The sequence below is a fragment of the Grammomys surdaster genome, unplaced genomic scaffold (genome assembly GCF_004785775.1).
Source record: "Grammomys surdaster isolate TR1022 unplaced genomic scaffold, NIH_TR_1.0 126198, whole genome shotgun sequence".
Taxonomy (NCBI): Eukaryota; Metazoa; Chordata; class Mammalia; order Rodentia; family Muridae; genus Grammomys; species Grammomys surdaster.
Window position 1 is genome coordinate 9,898,507 of NW_021621003.1, and position 23,647 is coordinate 9,922,153.

Below are 23,647 nucleotides of genomic sequence, written 5' to 3' on the forward strand. Positions count from 1 at the left end.
ACAGGGGCCCAGGCCCACCCCTCTCACTGGGGGTGGCCTCATTTCCTCTGAGATAAGTCATACAGAGGACTGGAGGCCCCACAAATCCCTCCGGCAAACATGCAAGTCAAACAGCACCATTTACCCTGCAAGGGCCTCTTCAGGTTTACAAGGCGTGGGAGGAACCTGGCAACAAAACTAGCCTTGTCCAGTGAGCCTGACCTTCGCCTTTCGGTCCAGTAGGGAGCGAGCCTGTGGCTATCCCACATCACCTGCTCCTTCTGGAGGTAGCCTTCCCAAGTCCTGGGCAGTGTCTGTGAAGGTGAGAAGGGCAGTGGAGCAGAGCAGGGGCCCAGCAGCTCACAGCTGCCTCTCCTGCCTCTCCCTCGGGCAGCCTAACCTTCTCTGTTGCCGGGGTCCCCGGCTGGCACTTGCTGAAAACACAGTCTAATCAACCTGACCTGGGAGCATCCATGACCAGGACCAGGTACAACACACAAGCCTGGCCACCAAAGGCCACAGCTGTCCCAAAAGAAAAGGAAGCAAATAATGCCACAGGAGTGGAGGAAGAAGAAAGGCCTTCCTATGACATATGTGGGGTGAGCAGGGAAGGGAGGGGAGAGAATGGGTGAAAATGTGCCTGAATCACCACCACCACTATCACCATCATCACCACCACCACCATCATCATCACCACCACCACCATCATCATCATCATGTATTTTGACACAGGATCTTACTACATTGCTCAGGCTAGCCTAGAACTCACAATCCTTTTGCCTCAATCTCCCAAGTGCTGAAATTATACTCATAGGCCACCATGCCCAGTAAAAAATTTTTTAATAAGTAAAATTTGCCAAATGTATTCTTTTCACATGGAATAATACCCCACTGAAGGGCTGGACCACATTGTACTTTTTCGTTCATCCACTATAGACATCTGGGTTATTTCTATTTCAGGGCTGCTCCAAACAATGTTACTCCAATGCTTATGTCCCCTAGCTTTGTATGAACACCTACTTCCAGTTCTGGAATGACTGGGTCACCTGGTCATTACAGTTCAAACTTCTGAAGAATTGTGAATGGCTTCTCACAGGGTTACCCCATTTTACACCACCAGCAATGTCTGAGGGTCCTCATTTCTGCCCACCCTGTAAGATGTTGCTCTTAACTCAGAGTGAACACATTTGGAATAAGAGTCCACCCCACCACAATCATGAGACCCAGTGGGCTGCCCTGACACAGTCCCAATCACACACCTCAGCGTGGCTGTGGGACTTCCAGTTGACAGAGATGCAGTCACAAGCACAACCACATCAGAACTTCTCAAAGAATGGCTAGGAGTGTCGCTCAGTTGGCAGAGTGCTTATCCAAACATAAATACACACACACACACACACACACACACACACACCCCTCCTGAACCCAGAAGAGCCAGGGAAAAGACTGGCTTGTTGCAGCCCCTTCTCTGCAGCAGGGGGAGGTAGTAGGTCCTCCCTGCTGTCTACAAGGCTCTCAGACTGAGCCAGGCTCTGCAGCTCTTGCCCTGTTCTGTCTGGAGACTCACTGATGCTACAGGGAAGTTACAATCTCTGCACAGCTAAACTGGACTAAACAAGACCAAGTTCCTGAGAAGAAGGGCTCCAGACAAAGCCTCCTGACAACTTCAGATGCACTTCATAGCTCCCTGCACTGAGCCTACCCTGGTCTCCACAGAGGAACTGGATAGAAAACGATTAATCCATAGAAGCACATCTTCAACAGAATATGGTAGTAAATAGTGGGAAATTCTGAAAATGGCCTCAGGATCAATCAATAGGAGGCCAGCTAAATCAACTGCAATACTTTTCCAGAACTCAACATCACCTATGAAAGGGAATTTGTCCTAAGAGAGAATAATGCACACTTTTTATTCAGCATGATTTTTTTTTTTTTTTTGGTTTTTTGGTTTTTTGGTTTTTCGAGACAGGGTTTCTCTGTGCAGCCCTGGCTATCCTGGAACTCACTCTGTAGACCAGGCTGGCCTCGAACTCAGAAATCTGCCTGCCTCTGCCTCTGCCTCCCAAGTGCTGGATTAAAGATATGTGCCACCACTGCCCGGCTATTCAGCATGATTTTATGCTGTGAGATGAATCACATGTGAATAGCTCTCCAGACACAGTGACACACCTGAAACACACGGGGAGTCACCTCTGTGCGATGAAAGAGAAACAAGTTTTCCTTATATGTATAGAACATCCACAGAGTTGCTCCTTTGCTATTTCTCACAAAACACATTAATTTCATACACAAAAAAATTTAAATATACAAACAAAGATAAAGCTATGTCCCTCTGATTTTTTGAACAACTGAATCTTGCAGCCATTCAGTGACACAGACAGGACAAGAGACTGCACCTGAGGGCAAGGAGGAATTAAACCTGCTGGGGTGGAGAACCATGGGGTGGGAGCACAGGACCAAGAAAGAACAAAAAGGGTGTGGTGTGGGAGAGGGTGGCTACAGAGGGAGGGGGTAGTATACACAGGGAACCTTTAGACTAATGGCCGGGAGGTGCAGCACATGGGCCCCTGAGCCTGTAATCCCAGCACCCTGGAAGCTAAAGTAAGAGAAAGGTAGGCTCTCAGGCAGCCTGGGCCATGTTGAAAACAAACAAAAACAATTTAGCTAGAACTGGATTGTAGTCGATTAATTCTCGCTGCTGTTTTAAAGGGGAGTTACAAAAGTGAAAAGAAGGTCAGGAGAATGATTGTGGGCTAACTGGAAGTAGGGTGTGTGTGTGTGTGTGTGTGTGTGTGTGTGTGTGTGTGTGTGTCTGTGTTCATGTATGTGAGTGTGTGTGTATGCACGTGCACAAGTATGCATGCACGTGCTTGCACAATCCAGTGTGTATATCTGTACTCAGTTATTTCTGACATCCATCCTACTGCAACACTCTGTGAAGAGTGGCATCCCAATACCGACACACACGCTAAGCACTCAAATCTTGCTTTGTTTGGGAGGTGGGGGGTTGGTTCGTGTTTCTAACGAATGACATCACAGGAGAACCTGAAACTCACTGTGCATGCAACCCCAGATATCCTACCTCAGCTGGAATTAGAGAGATGAGACACTGTATATGGCAAATGTACACTCATAATACTTTTAGATATCATTCCCTCCACCCACCCACCCCCCCATTGAAAAGGATTCTTTGGAAAGATAAATGTCTGGTACTAGAGGCAAGAAAGAAACTATAAAACGAGCCTGGGATGGCTGGTAAGCCAGATACCAAGGAGACTTGTCAAAAGTAAAGAGAAGTAAGCCTGAGGGTCCAATAGTGGCAGGAATATGGCTACAACACAGAGTAAAAGAGAGGAGAGAGGGAGGGGAGAAGAAAAGACAAGCAGAAGCCACACAGTGGAGAAGCTGGGAACAGCAGCTTTTGAGTGACCAAGGAGAACAGACCCACAAATAGGCCAAAACCTAGCCACAGGCCACTCAGCAGGACTCAAGAACAAAGCAAGGCTTTCCTCGTAGTCATCAGAGCTGGGCAGACTGAGTCAACCTGAAGATCAGACAGACTCAAAACAAGGGTGTCCGATAAGACAGCTGGACGGCAACCTTCAACAGTACCAAGGTCATGAAAGTCAAGGAAGCCTTAAGAACCAAGAGAGACCAGACAAAGAAGGCTACAGTGTAGCACTTCATTCTGAACCTGGTCCCTTACCAAAAAAAAACCCACATTCTTAAGAGGACCAGAAAGATGAGGCAAGAGGAATGGAGATAAGAAACGATCTAGGGGTACAGGAGATATTCAGGGAATGTTATTTGTACAGACAGAAATGTCAAGAGGAAAAGCAATATGCTGTACAGTTAATATGTGCTTTAAAAGGACTCTTGTTGCTGGCATAGCTGGACTGGGTCTGACACTCAGATGGTAGTGACCAGTTGATGCTGACATTTGAATCTCTGATATAGAGTAAAAAATCCTTGTTTGTATTTGGTGTGATGAGGTATCAATCATAGGTAAATGTTGTCTTGGATGTGGGTATAGGGTTTACTCTAGCATATGTGTAAACATCCTACAAATTTATAGTAATTTCATAAGTTTTATAAGTAGTTTCATAAGATTTAAAAATCATAAGTGAACAGAAAGCAATAAGGACATTTTGCCAGACAAGCAGATGAGTTGACACTAAACACACCAGCTCTTTCAAGAGAGCCCCCACGTCTCTGCTATCTGTCCCTTAAAAGACTAAATTTACTATGGGGAGTAACTTTTCCCTTGAAGGCTTAAATCTCCCAATCTCCCACCCCTCCTCCGAGTCTGTCATAAGCCTTTCTTCCCACACGGCTGGTCAAGCAGTCAGTTTCGGACTGGAAGCTGCAGGATGGGAGAACGTGCCAACAGCACACAGAAAACAGGCCTGGCAGACTGCTGCTCAGCCCATGGGAACTGAGAGCTGAGCAAGGTGAAAAGACCACCTTGAGATGCAGGGAACAGAAGGAAGAAAGACCACATGATGACAACAAAACCACTCGTCGGGCATTGCACAGGCTCTCTTCCTTACAGCCTGCTTTCCACCTGTGATGCCACATGACCCCTATAAACCAAATGAACCACAGGGCCTGAACTATCCCGGAAATACCCGTCATGGCAGGTAACTGTGGTTATGTGAGTAGTCTGTCTTCCTCATAGGACTGTGGTTTCTTGCAGAGCAAGACTGTTTGTTTGCCGATATTCAGGTTCCTCAAAGGAAACAGACTTCCCAGAAATGTTTGTAAGTGGTCACACAAATGAGCAATTGGGTGCAAACTATTTGGGTGGCTGGATAGGTGGATGAATGAGAGAACGGGTGGATGGGCAGGGAGGCGGCAGACTCGGAGTCCTACCTGCTGCTGCTGGGCCCGGAGGTCTCCTATCTCCTTCTGGTCCTCCTCCCTGAGCCTCTTCATGTCCTCCCAGGACTGCTGCAGCAGGTTCCGCTCCCTCCGCAGCTTCCCGTTCTCCCGTCTCAGCATGTCCACGTCATCCTTCAGCTGAGTCTGGTCACTCAGGAGCCGGCTGTGGAGGGTGCTAAAACCCCACAGAAACATTTAGCCCTGACCAATTTCTCCCCCACACCCCCACAAACCCCAGGAACCACAAACCCCAGGTCCCCAAAGAGATCAAGACAGTGGCCATAGGAGCCAGGCCTGCAGCACTCAGAGGGAGGCCAAACCCAGAGAACAAGGAAACTCCAAAAAGATTCAACCTCAATTCGGAAAATCCCAACACCAAAAGGGATACAAATATCCCCAAGGAAAAGAGATAGTCCCAACCTCTGCCTATATGTCCTGGAGCCTAGTACAACAGGGCAGGTAAAGGGCAAACACCTTCTGGGGAGGTCAGGAGCCCCAAGGAGAAAACACCTGATCTGCTTGTCCCATGAATAAACTATAGTAAAGCCCCAAGCCAGAGATCTAGAGGTCTTGGGAGGGCTGACCCCTACCTCATATTTTAAATCAATCTCTCTCTCTCTCTCTCTCTCTCTCTCTCTCTCTCTCTCTCTCTCTCTCTCTCTCTCTCTTCTTAATCTGCAGCTTCTAAGACTGGTAAGACAATGTTGGGAGGGGCTAACAGTCTCTTTCATACTTAGCAAAACTTAGTCCAAGAGGCACACATCCTCTTGAAGAAGGAGAGCCGCTTGCTAAGTGGAAGAACCAGAGCCCTGAACTCTCCTATCCACAAATGGAGAAGGACAGAAGGTGGCTACTTCACAAGTGCTGGGACACTCACTGATAGAAGTCTGTCTCCTTGGCCACCTCCTCGCACCGCTTCAGGGCGTTGGTGTGCTGGTTCTGTAAGCTCTGCAGGTCCGACATGGCCCGCACACACTGGATCTTTAGCCTCTCATAATCAGGATTCAGCCTGTGGTAGGGTCTGGCCCCGGGAGCAAAGAACCCCATGAACACAGGCCTGGAGGATCACGGGAACTCAGGCTGTGTACTGGACTACCCAGCCCAGGGGACGCCACATCCTGGCTCCTAGGTACTGTACCCTCCTGATGCTTTTTGAAACTTGTTATCCTGGCTTCAGGCAGCAGAGACAGGGGTACACATGGAGGGAACATGGCTTCTTGAGTTCCCTCAGTATGCCTAGAGGGACAGACTAGCTCTCTGTGTTCCCAGGAGTTTGTGCCACAGGTCTGGGCTCATCAGAAACTGTATAATGCTTCTCCTGTGTTCAGAACAGGGATTGTCCACCCTAGGTACGTATTACAACATGGGTGCCTGGAACACATAATCAGTATTTCTAGGGAGGAGACTCAACATCAGGCCGGCTTTATAAACTCCCCAGAGGATTCCAACATGGCGCCAAGGTGAGCACACAGGCCAAGAGCCAGGCTGCTCCAAGTGAAGCTCCAATGCCTCAGCACTGACGGCACATGGAAACGGAAAGACAGGCAAATCCTCAGGCCCTGACACAGAAGCCTGACTCCTGGGATCTGGAGGGAGAGAAGGGAACCCTACATCGTGCACTTCAATAGGCTCTCTGGGGAATGCTGGTACATGGCTCCCTATATCCGCTGAGCAAACACTTTTGCAAAGGGAACAGATACTAAACCTCCCAAGAATAGTTTCTCCAAAACAAAAGAATTCCAGGTAAAATGTACCTTTATAAGATACCTATATGCCAAGAACAGCATATGGGTTTACAAACCACAGAAAGCTCTGGCCAGCAATGCAGCAGGCTGTGGTCTTCAGAGAATGAAGCAGCTTGGGGCCTTCGTGCTCATGTGTGCATGCCCATGAGCACATACACATGCAAACAGTGGGATGCAGCAAGATGAAGACACAGAGCAAGGCTTACTGCCTCAGAACTGAAGGCCTGACAGGGCCAGAGAGCACCCACCATGCAGTCACCTGTGAGGCAAGTCCCAATGGCAAGAAGGCTAACCTAGATGCTCTATCACAAACTCCTAGAGCAGGTCTATCACAGAAGCTACTGCTTATCTGGATTACCTCAAATGTATGATTGAAACACACATGACCCACCTTAATCCCTGATTTGTGTGATTTAGGTCATAGGCTCTTATTTTCACTTGGAGAAGACAATAACAGAGAGAGAGAGACAGAGAGAGGGAGAAGGAGGAGAGGAGAGGAGAGGAGAGGAGAGGAGAGGAGAGGAGAGGAGAGGAGAGGAGAGGAGAGGAGAGGAGAGAGACAGAATACCTCCCCAACCCAAGTACACCTGGGTAATATCCCGAAGACACAGGACACAACCCTGGAGTGATACCTCCAGTAACTAAGGAGCTAAGGAGAAGGAGCTTGAGGTGACCCAGTGGTGCCTAGGTGGTCACTGGGGAGTTGGGACAATGACTACCTTTTATCAAAGGTGGCTCCATGGGTGGCGAAGGCCAGGCGCTTGCGTAGCTCATTCCTCTCACGGGTCATCAGCCGCAGCTGAATGGAGAGGTTCTCTACCTTGTCATTGGCCTGCTGCTCGGTGAGGAGGGGTGGTGGGGATGGTGCCTTCCCGGTAGTCCCTGTGGGTAGGTAAGCACAAGTTGACATGCACTCAGGCACACTCCCAAGGTGCCAGCACTGTTCTGACATCAAAGCTTGCTCAGCTACTCACGAACAGTAATGAGCCCTAGGCCTTCCCATTACTCAGTGCAGGCACCAAGTGAGACCAGGCCCTGCCAGCTGCTGCAGAGATACCCACTCCTGCAAAAGTAGGTCTCACCTCAAGCTCTCTTCACAGATGAAGTTGACACCAGGGTCTAGACCACTGGAAAAAAATCATATATTTCTTATGGTCTTAAGAACCCCCAATCAGAAATTTATATTTACTGCTACCTCACAACTGTAATCTTGCTAATCAGCAGTATCTCAGTTCCTAAGAACATCAGGAGTATGTGTTTTCTGATGGTTGTGATCACACATTGAGAACTGCTGGTCTAGACATCTGGTCCTGACCAAGGACACTGAGCATACCCATCTCTCCCCAGCCTGGATTTCACATCTCTAGGATAGAATCATTTATGGCACTAATCCTTACCTGCCCTGAATATCTGGACATGCTCTAATCACCCACGTGACAAAGGAGGCAGGACAGACTGCCCCTGAGCCCCAAGCAGAGGCCTGAGGAAGATGGCATATTGGAGCAAAGTGAATACTCCAAGGAGCAGGGCAGCTGCCCCAAGGCTGGCTGGGACCCACAAGCCATGTCCCCATCCTCTCTCACCATGGCTAGACATGCAACTCAGTCCCTACCGCAGATCCACTGCCTCTGGACCTGTCCAACCCAACCCAGGCAGGCTGGCTTGGAAGATGCCGAGAGTTCACAGCCTATGTATGCAGGTAAATTCTGAGGCATCTGTGGTTAACCCACACCATGCCCTCATCACCTGTGCCCAGGACCAGAAGCATACAAATGCCTTACATTTTTATGAAGGACAACAGTCATTGCTATCTCTAACCAGATCTACACAGATCTCTAAGAATCCAAAGATAAAACACTTCATCCATAAGAATTAGATCATGGGCCTTTTACAGTTAGCCCCATCAGCATGTCCACCTGATACCTCACCTAAGTCTTGGAGATCCGGAGTTGGGTCAGAAGAGCTCAGAGCACCCATCTCATTTTGTGGATGTCATGGGCGGGGGTTGGGGGGGTGGGGAGGCTGACTCATCCCTGAGGTGTGGCACTTGTCTCCCCAGTGGAACCAGACATTCAAAGAGCATGACATTCACCATCTATCTATCTGTAAGGCCCTGACCAAACCCCTTCTGATCCTTGTTATCTGATGGTTCATACAAACCAAATGTCAATTAAATGAAAAGTGAGCCTTGTCTCTTCCAGGGGCCCCGGGGAGGACGGAGAGTCCCATGTGGTCAAAGGAAACTGAATTTGTCATGGTATGAGGTGGAAGCCGCAGCTCTTATCCCGGCATATGTTAGCATCCCAGCTGGAGATTCTCCAAGCCCCTGAACCTATACTCCTAAAATATGTTCATCCGAATTGACTATGAACTTGACTGAATCTGGAATAAACTAAGAGCCATGCCTTTCAGTGGGTCTGAAGAAGCACTTCCAGGAAGGATTAGCTGCTAGAGAAGATCTGCCCACCACTGTGGACTGTGGTTCTTATATAAAGAGGCAGGGGTGGGGGCTGGGGTGGTGCAAAGCTCCTGTGGCCTGCCTGCCTTTGCTTCTTGCTGGTACTACCATTCTTGGCTGACATCGGAACCCAGCTTCTTTGGTTTTGCAACATGGACTAAAGGCCAGTGGCTGGCCAGTAACCCCCCAGGCCTTCGGCTCAAGTCCAGGGCCACTAAGGCATCCATCTTTGTGAATGGAGCAGCATCTGGTCTCAGGGACTTAGTGGGAGGACCTGAGCCAGCTGGCCACCCAGACACAAAGGGGGTTCTGACATCTAGGAAATGCAGCCAAGGTGTCTGATACTGTACCATGCCCCATCCTCATCTCATTAGTCCCCCAACTGCCCACCAGGGTTAGCCTAGCATTATCCATGAGCAACTGATACCACAAAACAGTCAGCAACACATGGGTCCTTACCCTTAGCCCCAGACTCAGCTCAGACCTGGGCCTTAAGCTACATTGTATTGCTTCCCAATGAGACTAGACTCCTCTCGTCTCTACACTCCACTTTCAACCCCACCGTCTTCCCTATTACCTCTACCCAACACAGGAACACGCAGGGAACATAACAAGGTAAGGTCAGTCAGATATGAGACCCCAGCAAGAAGCAGCCTCTCTGAGTGAGCTCTGATGACTACAGCAATTTCCAACAGAGACCTCAAGATAAAGCCCAAGATGTGCTCAGCCAGGAAGTTTTAAAGTAAACCGAATAGTATGGAAAATTCTCTCCAACACCTTTCATGTGAAATAGTCTCAGGGCCCGGGAAGATGGTGCAGCCAGGACACGGCTTTCTTAGCAAGCATGAGGACCTGAGTTTGAATTTGTAGAGATTCAAATGCCATGTAAAGCTGCCAAGCATCTACAGGTAATATCAGTGCTGGAGAGGCAGAGATGGAGGGTCCTTAGGGCTGGCTGGTCTAGACTAACTGGAAAGCTCCAGGGCAGTGAGACCTTGCCTCAGATGAAGTAGAAGGAAACATACCAAAGGTTATCCTCTGGCGTCTACACAAATACCTATATCTGTGCACGTGTATTCATGCATAAATGTATACATTTTGTTTTTTGTTTTTTTTAATCTTTCCCATGCTTTCCAGAGTTGGAAAGCATGGGCTAAGGATGTTGTAGCCCTACCACACAATAGTCACCCAAAGTCTCCCAAACCTACAGGAATGAGTATTCTCCAACAAGAATACATATGTCTCAGTAGCAAGAGGAACACCAGACCAGGCCCAGAACTACAGATACAATAGCCACATGCTGTGAGTGTGAGCGGTGGGAAATGCAGCCACTGTTGCATTGAGCGGCAGTGGTAGTGAGCTAGGGGTAAAACAGATCCGTTCTCTGCCCTGCAAGCCCCTAGTTCCTCTGCCACCATACACTGCGAAGGATCAACGCGCAGCAGTGGGGCAGACGACTGGCTGTGGGCTCTCTGCTTCTGTCTCCCTCATCCCTCATTGCATGCTCCAGGTGACCCTGGGACTTCCTCAGGCTTATTCACTGCAGGCTGCAGGTTTGACTTCAGATTCCTTGAGCCTGTAATGTCAGAAACCAAGTAGAAAACTAGCACTAGCCAAAAGCAGTCAGCTGGGGAGACACCCAGGTGACCTGATGGCTCTAGGCCCTGGCTGCTGAAGGTGATACCAAGCAGGGACGGAGCATGAGCACCAGACTCACCGAACCAGCCTTACAGATATCCCAGGACCACCCAGAGCTGGTAGGAAGGACCTGGTGCTTCTCCTGGGGAACTGCTTCTTGTAGCTCCTGAGCTGTACTAGAGAATGCATACCACCCACAGTGGCTGACTAAGGGAACGCAACTAGCAAGCACACACACACATACACCACACACACACACACACACACACACACCTCCTTGCAGTTCTGCTATAAAGTTTTGGCATCAGACACTTACTGTGCCTAAAGGAATCCCCTCTGGGTGAAATGCAGGTGCCTCCTGCTGGCCTGTTTCCTGTAGAAAGTAAAAGTAGGGAGCCCCCAGCACAGCAGCTGGAGCCTTGCCACTTCCTGCCTCTCTGGCCAGATACACTAATGCTCTGGAATCCTCCACTGGGGTCTGTTTTTCAGGACACACTGCACCTTCCCCAGAACCATGCCTTTCTTGTTATATTCCACAGGGACCGAAGGTCAGCTTCCTTCGGCCTCTCTCAGGTCTCTCTATGTTCGGATGTGTCACTTATCTTGCATGTGTGACCTTGTGAACACGCTCAAGTGATCCTAATAGGCACTTCCTGGAAGAGAAGAAGGTGCCCCCACAAGACTCGATAACGTCAAAAATACAAAAATGTCAAGGGCTTCCCTGGGGTACAAAAGGCTGTCCAGGGGGTGGAGATATAGCTGACTGGTAGAGAACTTGCCCAGCACACACAAGGCCCTGGGTTCAGTTCTAGCACTGTAGAAACCAGTGTTATGGAGCACACACGTGATCCTAGTACTATAGTGTACAAGTCAGAAGGATCCCAATTGCTAGGTCAACCTATAGTGAGTCCAAGGCCAGCCTGAGCTATATAAGGCCTTGTCTTATGATAGATTAATTAATTAATTAAAGGCTGTCCAGGGAAGGAACCGCTGAGATCACAGGGACTATTCCCTGCCTCCCTGCTGACTTGGCTGCCTCCCCAAGAGAAGCCTCATTACCCTTTCCAGGAACCTTCCCTGGAACACAAGGAAATCCCTCCGCACCAGTCCTTCCCACAAGCCAGGGATCCATCTCTGGTACATGAGAATCCTCCCACGGCTTCCATCTGCAGGGAGCTGAAGGCTTCCTGAACAGTGTCTCCTCCTCATTTACTCAAAATGAGAAACAGACTTGTGCGGAATTGGGTCAGGAGCCTAACAGTGCATGAGGGAAGCTCGGCAGGCAGCACAGCTGACAACGAGGATGGGGGTCCTCAGAGAAGCCACGTGCCGAGCTGATGAAAGCTGTTCCCCAAGAGGCCTCCAGCAGAAGGACACTGTGGCTATCATGATGCTGACAAAAAGAAAAACAAAAACCTGAAGTAAGCCCTCAGGCACCTAGGAAAAAGAAATAGAGAAATACTCCTAGGCAGAATGAGGTACCCCAATCCTGGATTTAGGAAGTTGAGGCAGGATAAATGGCAACTGAGAGGCCAGCCTGGATTACATTGTAAGATTCTGAGTTGGTATAAAAAACAAACAAACAAAAAACAAAAAAAGGCAAAACACAGGTCTAGTCGGGAGAGTACCTGCCAGCATGTACAGAGTCCTGCACTTGGTCCCACCACTAGCATACACTAGATGTGACACCGTACACCTGTAAGGCCCAGCACTAATCAAGTAGTGACTAGATGGTAAGAAATTCCAGATTGTTTTTGTCTACACAGCAAGTTCACACCCAGCCTGGGATACATGAGACACTTAGACTGTTTAGTTTTCATTTTCAACTTGACACAAACTAGAGTCACCTGGGAGAGGGACCCTCAATCAAAGAACTGTCTTGCTCAGACTCTGCCATGTCTGTGGGGGAACTGTCTCAATTATTCATTGATGTCACAGGGCCCACCCCACTGTTGACAGAACTAGTCCTCAGGCAGGTGGTCCTGGACTGTATGAGAAAGCTAACCAGGAGCAGAAGGGAAGGAGGCACGAAGCAGCCTTCCTCTGTGATTCCTGCCGCCTGTTCCTCCTTGAGTTCCTCTGTGGTGGACTTCCAGCTACCTGGAAGTGTAAGCCAAATAAACCCTTCCTCCCCAAGCTGCTTTTGGTCAGAGTGTTTATCACAGTGGGACAACACTGTGTCGGACAAGATTGAAAGATCGAAAGCACTCTACCTCCACTCTTAACCTACCAAGGCCTCTTCTGGTGACTAGAACTGGACCTTCACCACTGTTTCATTTGGTGATGAAGCAGGAAAGTGGACGTGACCTCTCATCTAAGGACCTTTTCTTACCTTTCCTAAGGTCCACATAGAAAGGCCAAATAAAAGTGGGTATCCATCTGGCCTTACAGGCACCACCACCTGGGTGTGCCAATGGCAAGCTCTGCCTTTCACTGGAAAACACTGGCCCATCAAGAACTGTCTAGCCATGAGGAAGATTAGTCTGGTCTCCTTAATGGACTAAATGTAGCCCACCACAGATATTGCGCCTCCCACCAAGCGTGGTGGATTAACTGCAGATGGCCAGCCCTACCCCAGAGTTTCTGATCATTAGATAGTCAGGAACCTGTACCCCTAGTGAGTACCCAAGCATGTGACACAGGGTCAGGCTTGTGCCACAGGCATAGGGCCACACCAGTGACTCTGTTGCCCTCAATGTGAAAAGATCTTTCCCAGGGCTTCTGGGGAAGGTGTCTTTGATCATATGGAGATGGTACAGGAACTAGCTGTCTTGTTCATCTGGATTGTTACCTGTGACATCCAAGATGAAAATCCTTGCCCATAGGTGGCTACAGAATCAATTCCATGTAACTCATGTAAACCAGAATCTAGAAATGTCACTGCATTTAAAGGCATTTGTATGTTAAGAGCCACTTGGTAGTAGCTCCATATTGGACCTCACAGCTCTGGGTGCTGTCAGGTCCGGCTATGACAGCTAAATTGCTGTTGTAGGCAGCTCGCCATATGCCCGAGGGGACAGAGCCCCATCCTCATGAACCCAGCCTGATCACAGTCATGCCTGCTATATGAGGTCACACATTTCCTTACTGGTTAAGGGAGTGGGCGTGGGGGTTTAGCAGTGAACAGAAGAGAAAGAAAAGCAAATCTTGGTTCCCGTGAGCTTGAGAGGATTGACCACAAGAATACAACCAGCTCTTGCGTGAAAGAACTGGGAACAGCCAGTGCAGGCTGAGCTCGTGATGGGACACACATCAAAGATTTGCTCTCAGCCTGTTCATGACTCTCGAGAAGTATGTGGGGACACTGCTGACCCACAGCACAAAGGCTAACTTGCCTTCAAGCTCAGTCCATCGAGCTAGGCATGATGGTACACGCCTGGAATCCCTATACTCAGGAAGCAGAGCCTCTCTCTGGACCCCCTGTGAGATCATACATGTTCCTTGGAAAGCTGTCAGCTCAGAATGACAATGTGACATGTGTCTGCAGTATTTACTGGAGATAAGAGCAGCAAGACAGAGGAAGCAAATGGCTCACTTCACCCTATTTATCCTGAAGAGCCTGACCCACAGTCAAACTGTAATTTCAGACTCTCTGGAACCTTCTTCCTGAATTCTAGACGTCATGACAGCTATGAGGTGACTGCGCTTTTCAGATGTGGAAGTCCTGGTCCAGGAAATGGAGAATGTGAATCTTATTTAGAAATCTAGAAACAGAGTGTTTTACAAATGAGCAATTTGAGACCACAGTGGACAAGACAGGTCTTGAGTCTGGTGTGATTGGAGTGTCCTTAGCACATGCACACACACATATCCAGAGAGAGAGGGAGGGAGGGAGGGAGGGAGGGAGGGAGGGAGGGAGGGAAGGAGAGAGGGGGAGGGAGACAGGGAGGGGGAGAGGAGGAGAGATACAGGGAGGGGGAGAGAAGGAGGGATAAAGGGAGGGGGAGAGGGGGAGGGGAGGGGAGAGGGAGAGAAAGACAGACAGAAGGAGGTGGAGGGTAATGTGTGCAATTCACGAAGAAGCCTACCATAAGAAGTGCTGGCAAACTCTGTCCCAAACCCTTGAGAGCACAGGGCCTTGCCAAGTCTCTGATCTTGGACTCTGACCCCCAAGATCTGTGAGACACATGTCCATGGCTCAAGTCCCAGTCTGTGAGACTACACTAAGGCAACCTAGGAAGATACACTCAGAGCCCATTCTCGGCACCTGCTTGCCTCTGATCATACCACTCTCCCATGCCCTAGGAGATGATTTTAGTCTCTGCCCTGAGATCCAGCGGTCAAAAGACCACACGTGCCCTACACAGTACCTGATATGAAGAGTTCAGAAAGTTGTAGCTGGTCTTTGCTACTTTGTGGGTTCTTCTTTTCCCACACTTACTAGATATATTATCCTATCCCATCCCATCCCATCCCGTCCTATCCAATCTCATCCCATACTATACTATACTAGATAGGAGAGAAAAAGGAGTAGAAAAGGGAGAGAAATCTTTTTCTTATTTTATTTCTTTTTTGAGCACAGCTACTAACAAACTGCAATCAACCCCTCTGAATGACCGACCAACCCCACCTATGGGGTCCTAGCATTTATGTACCCTCAAAAAGGTCCCAGAATTCCAAATGTCACAAATTGAAGAAACTATCTGCAGCTGGCAAAACTATGCCTCTCCTAGAGCATGAGGCAGATCACAGTCAGCTACTGTGGACAGTCCGAAGCAGCCCCACATCCCCACACCTGGGATTAACACAAAAGCACATCTTATAATATTTCTGTGTTTCTTAAAGAAACCAAAATTCCAAAATTGTCACCACAGAAAGTGAACTGACAGGGGGATGTCAGCTCTAGCTAGTTTGGGAAACTAAGACATGGTACTTCCCCTCTGTGGGTGTCAACTTTGCCATCTCTCTGCAGCAGGGAAGCACAGTGACTAGACCAAGATCTTTTGTGCTCCTTCAAGTTCATAAACTCCAGGACCCCACGAAAGGTATCATCCATCCATCACAGTCATGTAAAACATTGGGGCTTCCAATAGAGGGGTGCAACACAGGGCAAAGGTCACACAGAGGCTTGGGGAGCTTAGGAAATCATATGGCCTCTCGCCAGCACAGAGACCTGAGCCGGGGCTGGTCTCACTCTCCTAGGCTCAGGGAAACATCCATTTCAGCATGGGCTGGCTTCTTTCCCAGGACAGCACAAGACCCCTACTGCAGAGGACAAGCATGAGGGGGTCAATCTCAACAAGCAGCTTTTAGGGGGCTGGCCAGACTTACTGCTTACACCCTAAAGAATTGATAAAGAAGACAGACGTGTTCCGCACCCAGCTCTCAACACCAAAGTCAGACTGTTGTTGACAAGAGAGAATGAGAATTGTACCAACAGAGGAGGACGTCACATAATCAGATGGAAGGGCTGCTGTCCTGTGGCAGGGATCTCCTCTCAGGCCATGCCTGCTCAAGTTCCAAGCCACAGCCCATCCACTGCCCCAGGAAGGAAGCACTCACCCACACTGCTGAGGGAGCTGCTGCTCTCGGAGTCTGAGGGCATGATGGACAGGACGCTGTAGGTGGAGCCTGGGGACAGAAAGGGAGACCAACGTTACTAACCAAACGGTCCACTTAGCCACAGCCTTGGCTCTGTTATGTCAGCCCGCTGCACCAGGCCTGGGAACTTGGACGCTTGGGCAAGAGGGAGATGTGGTGGGCTTGGCGCCTTGTGCCCACCTTTCTTCTTCACACTCACTCCCCGAAACTCTGATCAATTGGTAGAGGGAAGTCCAGGCTGCCAGCTGCCTTCTGCCTCACATGACCATCTGAGTTTCAAGCCCTAGAAGCCATGGTGGCAGGAAAGAACTGACTCCACAAAGTTGTCTTGTGACCTACACACACACACACACACACATACACTCCTGCACTCACATGTCCATGCACACACAAACATACACACAATAATAATAAAATAAATTAATTAATAAGCCAGGTATGCCTTTAATCCCAGCTCTCATGAGGCAGAAGCAGGTAGATCTTTGAATTCTAGGTCACCCTGGTCTACAGAGCAAGATCCTGGATAGCTCAGGTAACACAGAGAAACCCTGGCTCAAACAAACAATAAATAAAATGAGTAAAATCATGGCCACAAACATGGCTCAAAAGGGAAAAGTGCTTGCTACCAAACCTGATGACCTGAGTTCAATCCCCAGGTCCTCCAGGTGAAAAGGAAACAAACTGCACCAGTGCAAGAGGTCCTCTGACCTCCACACACATGCCATTATACACGTAAGCCTTCCCAACACACTGAATAAATGTAATAAAAATTTTAATAATAAAAAATCAAGTAAGCTAAAAACGTAAGAGCAATCACAATGTGGCCAATACAGAGAGTAGCACATTTTGTTCGGTGCTCTTCCCACCTGGGGGAGGACAGGAGCGCTGGGGGTGATTAGGCACCCAGCATCGTTAATCTACTGCATGTACATTGCCATTAGGGTTTGGTTTCAAATAGTTTTCAATACTAGGTACAGCCTGTCAACCTCAGGAATAAATAAGCTATGTGTTGAGATGCTGGGTGAGTGACACTCGGCACACTGGGCAAAGCACCTGACCGGCTGGACCCTGGATCCAACCTGCGTGAAGAAGAGGCTGAGCCTCTTGCATCAGTGACATGTCACACTAAGGAGTGAAAACCAAGTGTGCATATTGCTGAGGTCACAGCTGATGCAAAATTAAAGAAGGCAAACTGATGCCACTGGGAGACTACAGTGCAGTTTACAGAAAAGCATGCCAGGCAGGGGTGGCAGATTACCCAATACAGGGATGAAGAGGTTGTCTTGTTCCTAGAACCAGGTGGGTGAGCACAGGTAAGGTTTTGCTGTAAGGCTCTGAACAAGCCTTGGGGCTCTGACATTAGAAAGCTGTTAAGAATTACCCAGAGGCAGAAGGGGCCAGATTCGAAAGAATCTCATGCCTTCTTCCACCTCAACCCTTCCCTGTGTCCCCAATACCTATATACTCTCATAAGGAAAAAAGTAGAGAGAGAAAGAGATGTAATGGGGGTGGGGTGAACGGGGAAAGGAAACGAGGAGGGAGACTTAGGGCAGCCATAACTTCATAGTGAAGAAACCTCCTTGGGAGCAAAGGACATCCCACCCACTCCTACTCCCAGACAGAGGAGACTGAGTAGGGATAAAGTCCCCAGTGAAGGTCAGGGGGGTCAAATACAAAGGCCTGCCAGGGAGTTAGCAGGCCTCCCTATCTGACAAGATGAAGAGGGAGTAAAAAAACAGGACAAAATACTCTGGGAGTGGGGGTCTGGGGACAGGGGACAGGGGACAAGAACAGGCCAGTGAGCAGTAGTGACCAGTGGCCTCGGCACTGAGTTGACTAGGAGTCTGAGAGAGTTTGGGTGTTTAGCAGGAAGTGAAGGGGACTAGGAGAGTGGGTAGATATATAGTCTTCCAACAGGACAGTCCTAGGCTGAAAAGTGTCCTCTAGCATCTCCATAGCAGGTGATGATGCTATCTGCAGAGAGAAGGCAGTAGAGAAGACCTAGCACTCCCCAGGCATGACTGTCATAGGGCCATTTGTATATAATTTGCAGGGCACTAGAACCAAAAATATTCCATCCATCTGTGAAATTCTATGCTCCTGCATTAAAAAAAAAAAAAATGGAAGAAGTCATGTTCCTGCTCCTATATCTCAAGTCCTACCTATCCTAGTGCCAACTAACTGAAGCTGACCTTGAACTCCTGATCCTCCTGCCTCCATCTCCCAAGTATACTGCCACATCCTGCTCATGCAGTGCTGGGGACTGAACCCAGAGCTCCATGCCTGCTGGGCCACTGAGCTGGACTTCCAGTGCCACAATGGGGTTTTGCTGTACATTTCACATCTGTGCACTTTTGCACCAGAAAAGGGCACACTGCAGTTTTTTAGTTAGAATATTAATTAGACATATGTATAGTATACAATGTGATATTTCAATGCATACGCATGCGCATACACATAGATATAAGCTGATCATCCTCATCTGCAGGTGATGTCCATCATCTCTTACAGTCCTCATCTCTTTGTTCAGTAATTGTTTTCTGTTTTGAGATTATAATAGACTTAAATCATTAACCTTTCCTTTCCTCCTTCAAACCCTCCCATGACTCTCCTACACCTGACTTTCTTTTTCTTTGATTGGTGTGTGTGTGTGTGTGTGTGTGTGTGTGTGTGTGTGTGTGTGTATGTGCATGTGCGCACACACACGGGCGCACGTGCATATGTGATGCATAAATGCAAGCTAATCGGTCTGTACAATATTACTTATATGCAAATTTTAAGTCCTCTCTTTTACGATTGGCACCCTTGAAGTCAATCACAGCCAGGCCATCACAGACAGCTGAGAAGAACAAGACCCTAGCAACCATATTTCAGTTCGTTTTCTCTATGGGATCAGGAAGGCTGGCTGGCTGCTGTATGCTGAATTGTTTTTGAAAAGACACCTACTTGAGAAAGCAGGCACAAATAAATGCTCCCAGTCACACCCCCCACAAGTCTGTGCTTAACTCAACCCAGCCTGGCACTTCTGCCCGCGCTCTGGAAACGCCAGCCAGAATAGAACGCTCACTTCTTTCTTTTACTGGCATCCACACTGTCCCATCTTCCAGTAAAGCAGCCTGCCTCTCCCACCCCCCATCACCACCACCACACACACATCGCCTCCTCCTCCTCCCCCCCATGGTGAATCTCCACTGTTAATTAAGCTTGGCAGATGAGTTTTTCCTCCCTGCCTAGTGTCTTCCCAGCTGGGGGAGTACATTTCACATTTCTGCACCCAATACATTATGTTCCTCTTTCCTCTCCCCAAAGTCCTGACTGGGCTATGAGGCCTGCCCGGGGCAGAGTGACATCTTTATTTGAATCTCTGAGCATCATCTTGGCCCCTCAGCACAGGCAGCTGGCAGGGTTCCCAGCCTTGGCAAGGCTGATGAGGGTGGGGGTAGTAACTGATTTAAGACTGAACAAGGCCCAGTTTTAGCGATGCTCTTAGACCCTTGGACGTCATTAGGGGGAAAGAGCCCAAAGATGACACTGTCTGAGCAGTGTTTTGTCTTCGTAACTATTGTCTTTAAGGCCCTATGTGTTCAGGACTGTTAGCAGAAGGCAGAGGAGTTAGCTCCCTCCCCCTCAACCTAGCCAAGCCCCTTCAACACACACACACACACACACACACACACACACACACACACACAAGCAACACAGTGTCTTTTCAAAGCTGATAGCTTCCTGAGGGGCAATTATCTAGTGTCATCTCCCTCTGGGGTTTTACAATCAAACATGAAGGCCAACAGGAATCCCACCTCAGCCCAGCATATTCAGATGTCCTGCCTAGCCTGTTGGTCTACAGTGGCCACAAGAATATGACAATCTCCTGAATTCCCAGAAGGGAATTCCGCTGCAACTAACTGAAGCCTAAGGCATCCTAGGAAGCTTCTGTGGTGGAGGAACATGCTCTGCCCAGAAGCCCAGGCCACCGGACACTGTAACACATGCCAGTTTCCCTCATATATGCTACCTGAGGGCTAGCCTGTGAGATCCTAAGCAGACTGAACATTCCCACAGAAGACAAGCTTGAGGTCAGCTTCAGATGGCTGTGTGGGCTTGAGGGTCACCTATGTGGGTTGTCTGCCATCTGAAGAATTGCTTGGGGACCTAGTTAAATGGTAAATCAAGACAGGACCTGACACTGCATTTTCCTAAGAAGCCCCAGGGACATGTGAACACAGACCAGTAGTGCAGGGACCGAGGGCAGGAAGCAGAGATGACAGTGGAGCTGTGGATGGAAGTTTCCACAGAAGCCCTGGGGGAAGTAGGTACCTCTGAGAGACACCTGACCTAGAGACACTGGGTGACTGACCCCCCCCCCCCCCGGGCATTATCTACATCCTTCAGAAGAGCTCCAGCCTGCTAATTCTGTTTACTGTGTGACTCAGCCCTCCTGGGTCACCAAGAAGACTTCAAAAGAACTTCCAGAACTCTGGTGATAAGGGAACAACCCAGACTCCCAGGCCCCTCTCAGCAGCCTGCAAGGACAGGGAGTGTCCAGTCACCCACCCCTCCAGTCACCTGGAACTGTAAAGGGCTGGGTGACTCATGGTTGCACCATGGAAACTCAAAACAGCTGAACTAGCATGTGGAGGTCCATGATCACCAGGCACCCTGAGACAGCATGGCCACAGACAGGCTAGCCCCTACCACAACCACTGAGGAGTGGGCTTGCTATTCCCAGGTGGCTCTAAAGCCCAAAGAGAGTAGGCAGCAGCAGCAGTAGGCAGATGTCTGCCCCACCCTGCTGTCCTTCTCCAGCTCACACCTGAAGAACTATAACCCACATCTCCAATCACTCCATCCCAGACTCACACGTCTCTGCAGGGCACTGGGTCAGTTGAGAGGAAACAGGCTCAGAAACTCTGGAGACTGCACAACTGCTAAATAAGTGGGTTAAGAGAGAGCCCTTCCCGTCTGAGCCTCTAGGCCGAAAGAGATGGAGTGACTGGAGCACAGAGGCCACCACCAGCTCCCCTGGGCTCATCTCCCAAATCCACCCATATCTCACCCTCACGCTCTCTGTGTGTCCATGTGTTTACTGTAACATGGGGATGACGGAAATGCTTTCCTCGAGAAAGTCCTGTGAGGATCAACTGAATTGTTCCACAGAGATTGCCTAAAACAACACCTAACATAGCCAGCCCCAAGCACGAGCTGTTAAGGTTAGATTCTGGTGAGGCAGCCTACAGCAGGCCCTTCCTACCCTGCCCTTCTCCACTCCTGCATTACCTAAATGGAAGGCTGTGACAGGGATGAAGTCACAGTCCATAAAGAAACTGCAGACTGGATGGCACTCTCTAATAGTTAATGATAGCGGTTAATGGGTCCTCAGCCTGGTAAGTGCTAGGACTGTGCATGCTTTGGCTCACAGTGCAGACATTGCTTCAGTTAACACCCACAATGACCCTGAGGTTCTCATTAGGTTCATTTTACAGAAAAGGAAACCAAGGCTCTCAATTATTTGACTTAAGGTAGAGCTACAAATGGCGAATAGGACACAATACACACATGCTACCCCTCGAGTCTGGGCTCTTGGGGCTCGGAGAAGGCAGACATCCTAGAGAAGAATAAAGAACATGGACCAATCCTCACTGGCAAGCCACTTGCTCTTCCTGACTATGGAGATAAGGAAGATGTGGGTGGTGAGAGTCACTGTTTGCTGCTCACCTCATGTGGAGATGGACAAGGGACGCCTCCTAAAGAACTGTACTGAGGGCAGACCCTGTCCCAGGATATACATACTGAGACCCAACACTGTAGGAGGACAAAGCTCAGGCATTTTAGGAAACTAAAGGGATGACTATGATCACAGGATGCAGCACACACAGATTAAGCCATGTCAGTCAAGGGAGCCCTACCCACCCCACACAACTCAGGGGTCCATCTGAGGGTGAAAAGATGCTCACCACCTCTGTACATAACAACTGGTGATTTGGACCATGCTTGATTTGTCCGTGGTGTGCACAACCCACCCAAAACAACAGGGCTTATACATGAGGATTTGATACAGGTTCTCCACCCTCAGAGGTGACACTATAGTGTTCTTTGCAAAGTCTGAGGACAGGTACCTTCAGCTTGGATAAGCACAGCAACGATGTTTATCTCTCCCCTTTTAGGGTCATCAAAAGGATGACTTGCAAAGGTGGCAGTGTGTCCAGTGCCCAGGGCATGGGAGCATGCACCTGTGGGGTGGACAGTGGCACGGGGGAGCAACAGGAGCACAATGTGGCTGACACTCTATACCATAGATGGTGTATCTGGAAGACAGGACTCTGGGAAATTCAGAGGCCCGGTTTGCCTAAGTCCTCTCCAATTTGGAACCCATGACATGAAACAGTAGAGAAAACAAAGCAAGCAAAGTCAGAATTAAAGGAAACACAAAACCTTTTTGCTTGCTACTTGTTGGCCTGGTGGGGGTGGGTTGTTTGGTGTTGGTTTTTATCCAGATGAAAGGTCAGGTCAGATAGCTATTTCCCATCAACAGAAGGCTTTGCAGACACCACAGACACCACACGCAAGTGCCTGGGAACACTAAGTCCTTTCAGATAGGCTGAGCTCTATGTGGGAGGTGAAGAAAAAGGTATAACGCTGTCAACCAGCACCAGGTAGGGACAACCTTTAATACTGCCTTCCACTGTGAAACAAGCCCGACTTCCTGCTATCACTCCTGATTAGGATAGGTGGCATATTTGCACCCAAAAGGTAACAGAGGTACGGGCAGGGTCTTGGGACTTGGCCAGAAGAGGGTAGGCCCCAGTTGGGGGAGCATGAGGGCACAAGGAGTAGGAGTAGGTCAGGATTCAAGTGCAAAAAGTTCATAATTCATTAGTGCTGACTGCAGCCACATATGACCAGGGCCTGCAACTGGAGAAGACTGACCATAGTACCACTGCCTTGTCCTGCATCAGGTGGGGAGTGACAGCCAAGTTCCTCCAGGCTCCAGTCTGTATTATCAATGATTAATAATAATCAATATCTTGAAATAAACTAGCTTAGAGCCCTAGGAGCCATGCAGAAAGGATGCTGATCCCTGAACAATCTCCACCTTGGCCAGCTCCTGCACCCAGATTGGTCTCAGTTCCCGTGTCCACCAAGAGAAGAGGACACCTGGGTCTCTGGCCTGCCTGTCCCACAGACTCCACTGCCTTCCTTCATCTCAGGATGTCAAGTGGCTGGGGACCTATCTGCCCATTGTGTGTACCTAAGTCAGCTGCTCGAGTATTCTTCCTTGCCTATTGAATAGGAAGAATACTAAGTGATACGAGGATTCAGTGAGTAAGAGTTCAGAAAGGCATAGCCTTTGAACAGCTGGGCACTCATTCAGCTCTCCAGAACCCTACCTCAATGACAGAGTCAG

The 23,647-nt window shown here is 49.1% G+C and overlaps 1 protein-coding gene across 1 annotated transcript in view; it reads right to left on the reverse strand.

Annotated features, from left to right (window-relative positions):
- Dlg5 (discs large MAGUK scaffold protein 5) overlaps window positions 1-23,647 on the reverse strand; it is a 112,883-nt gene that overhangs the window by 53,818 nt on the left and 35,418 nt on the right. The window contains exons 2-5 of the mRNA XM_028758520.1: window positions 16,204-16,272; window positions 7,325-7,487; window positions 5,738-5,881; window positions 4,852-5,035 (exon numbers count right to left, since the gene is read on the reverse strand). Of these exons, the coding sequence (XP_028614353.1) occupies window positions 4,852-5,035; window positions 5,738-5,881; window positions 7,325-7,487; window positions 16,204-16,272 (560 nt within the window). The remainder of the gene's footprint in view (window positions 1-4,851; window positions 5,036-5,737; window positions 5,882-7,324; window positions 7,488-16,203; window positions 16,273-23,647) is intronic.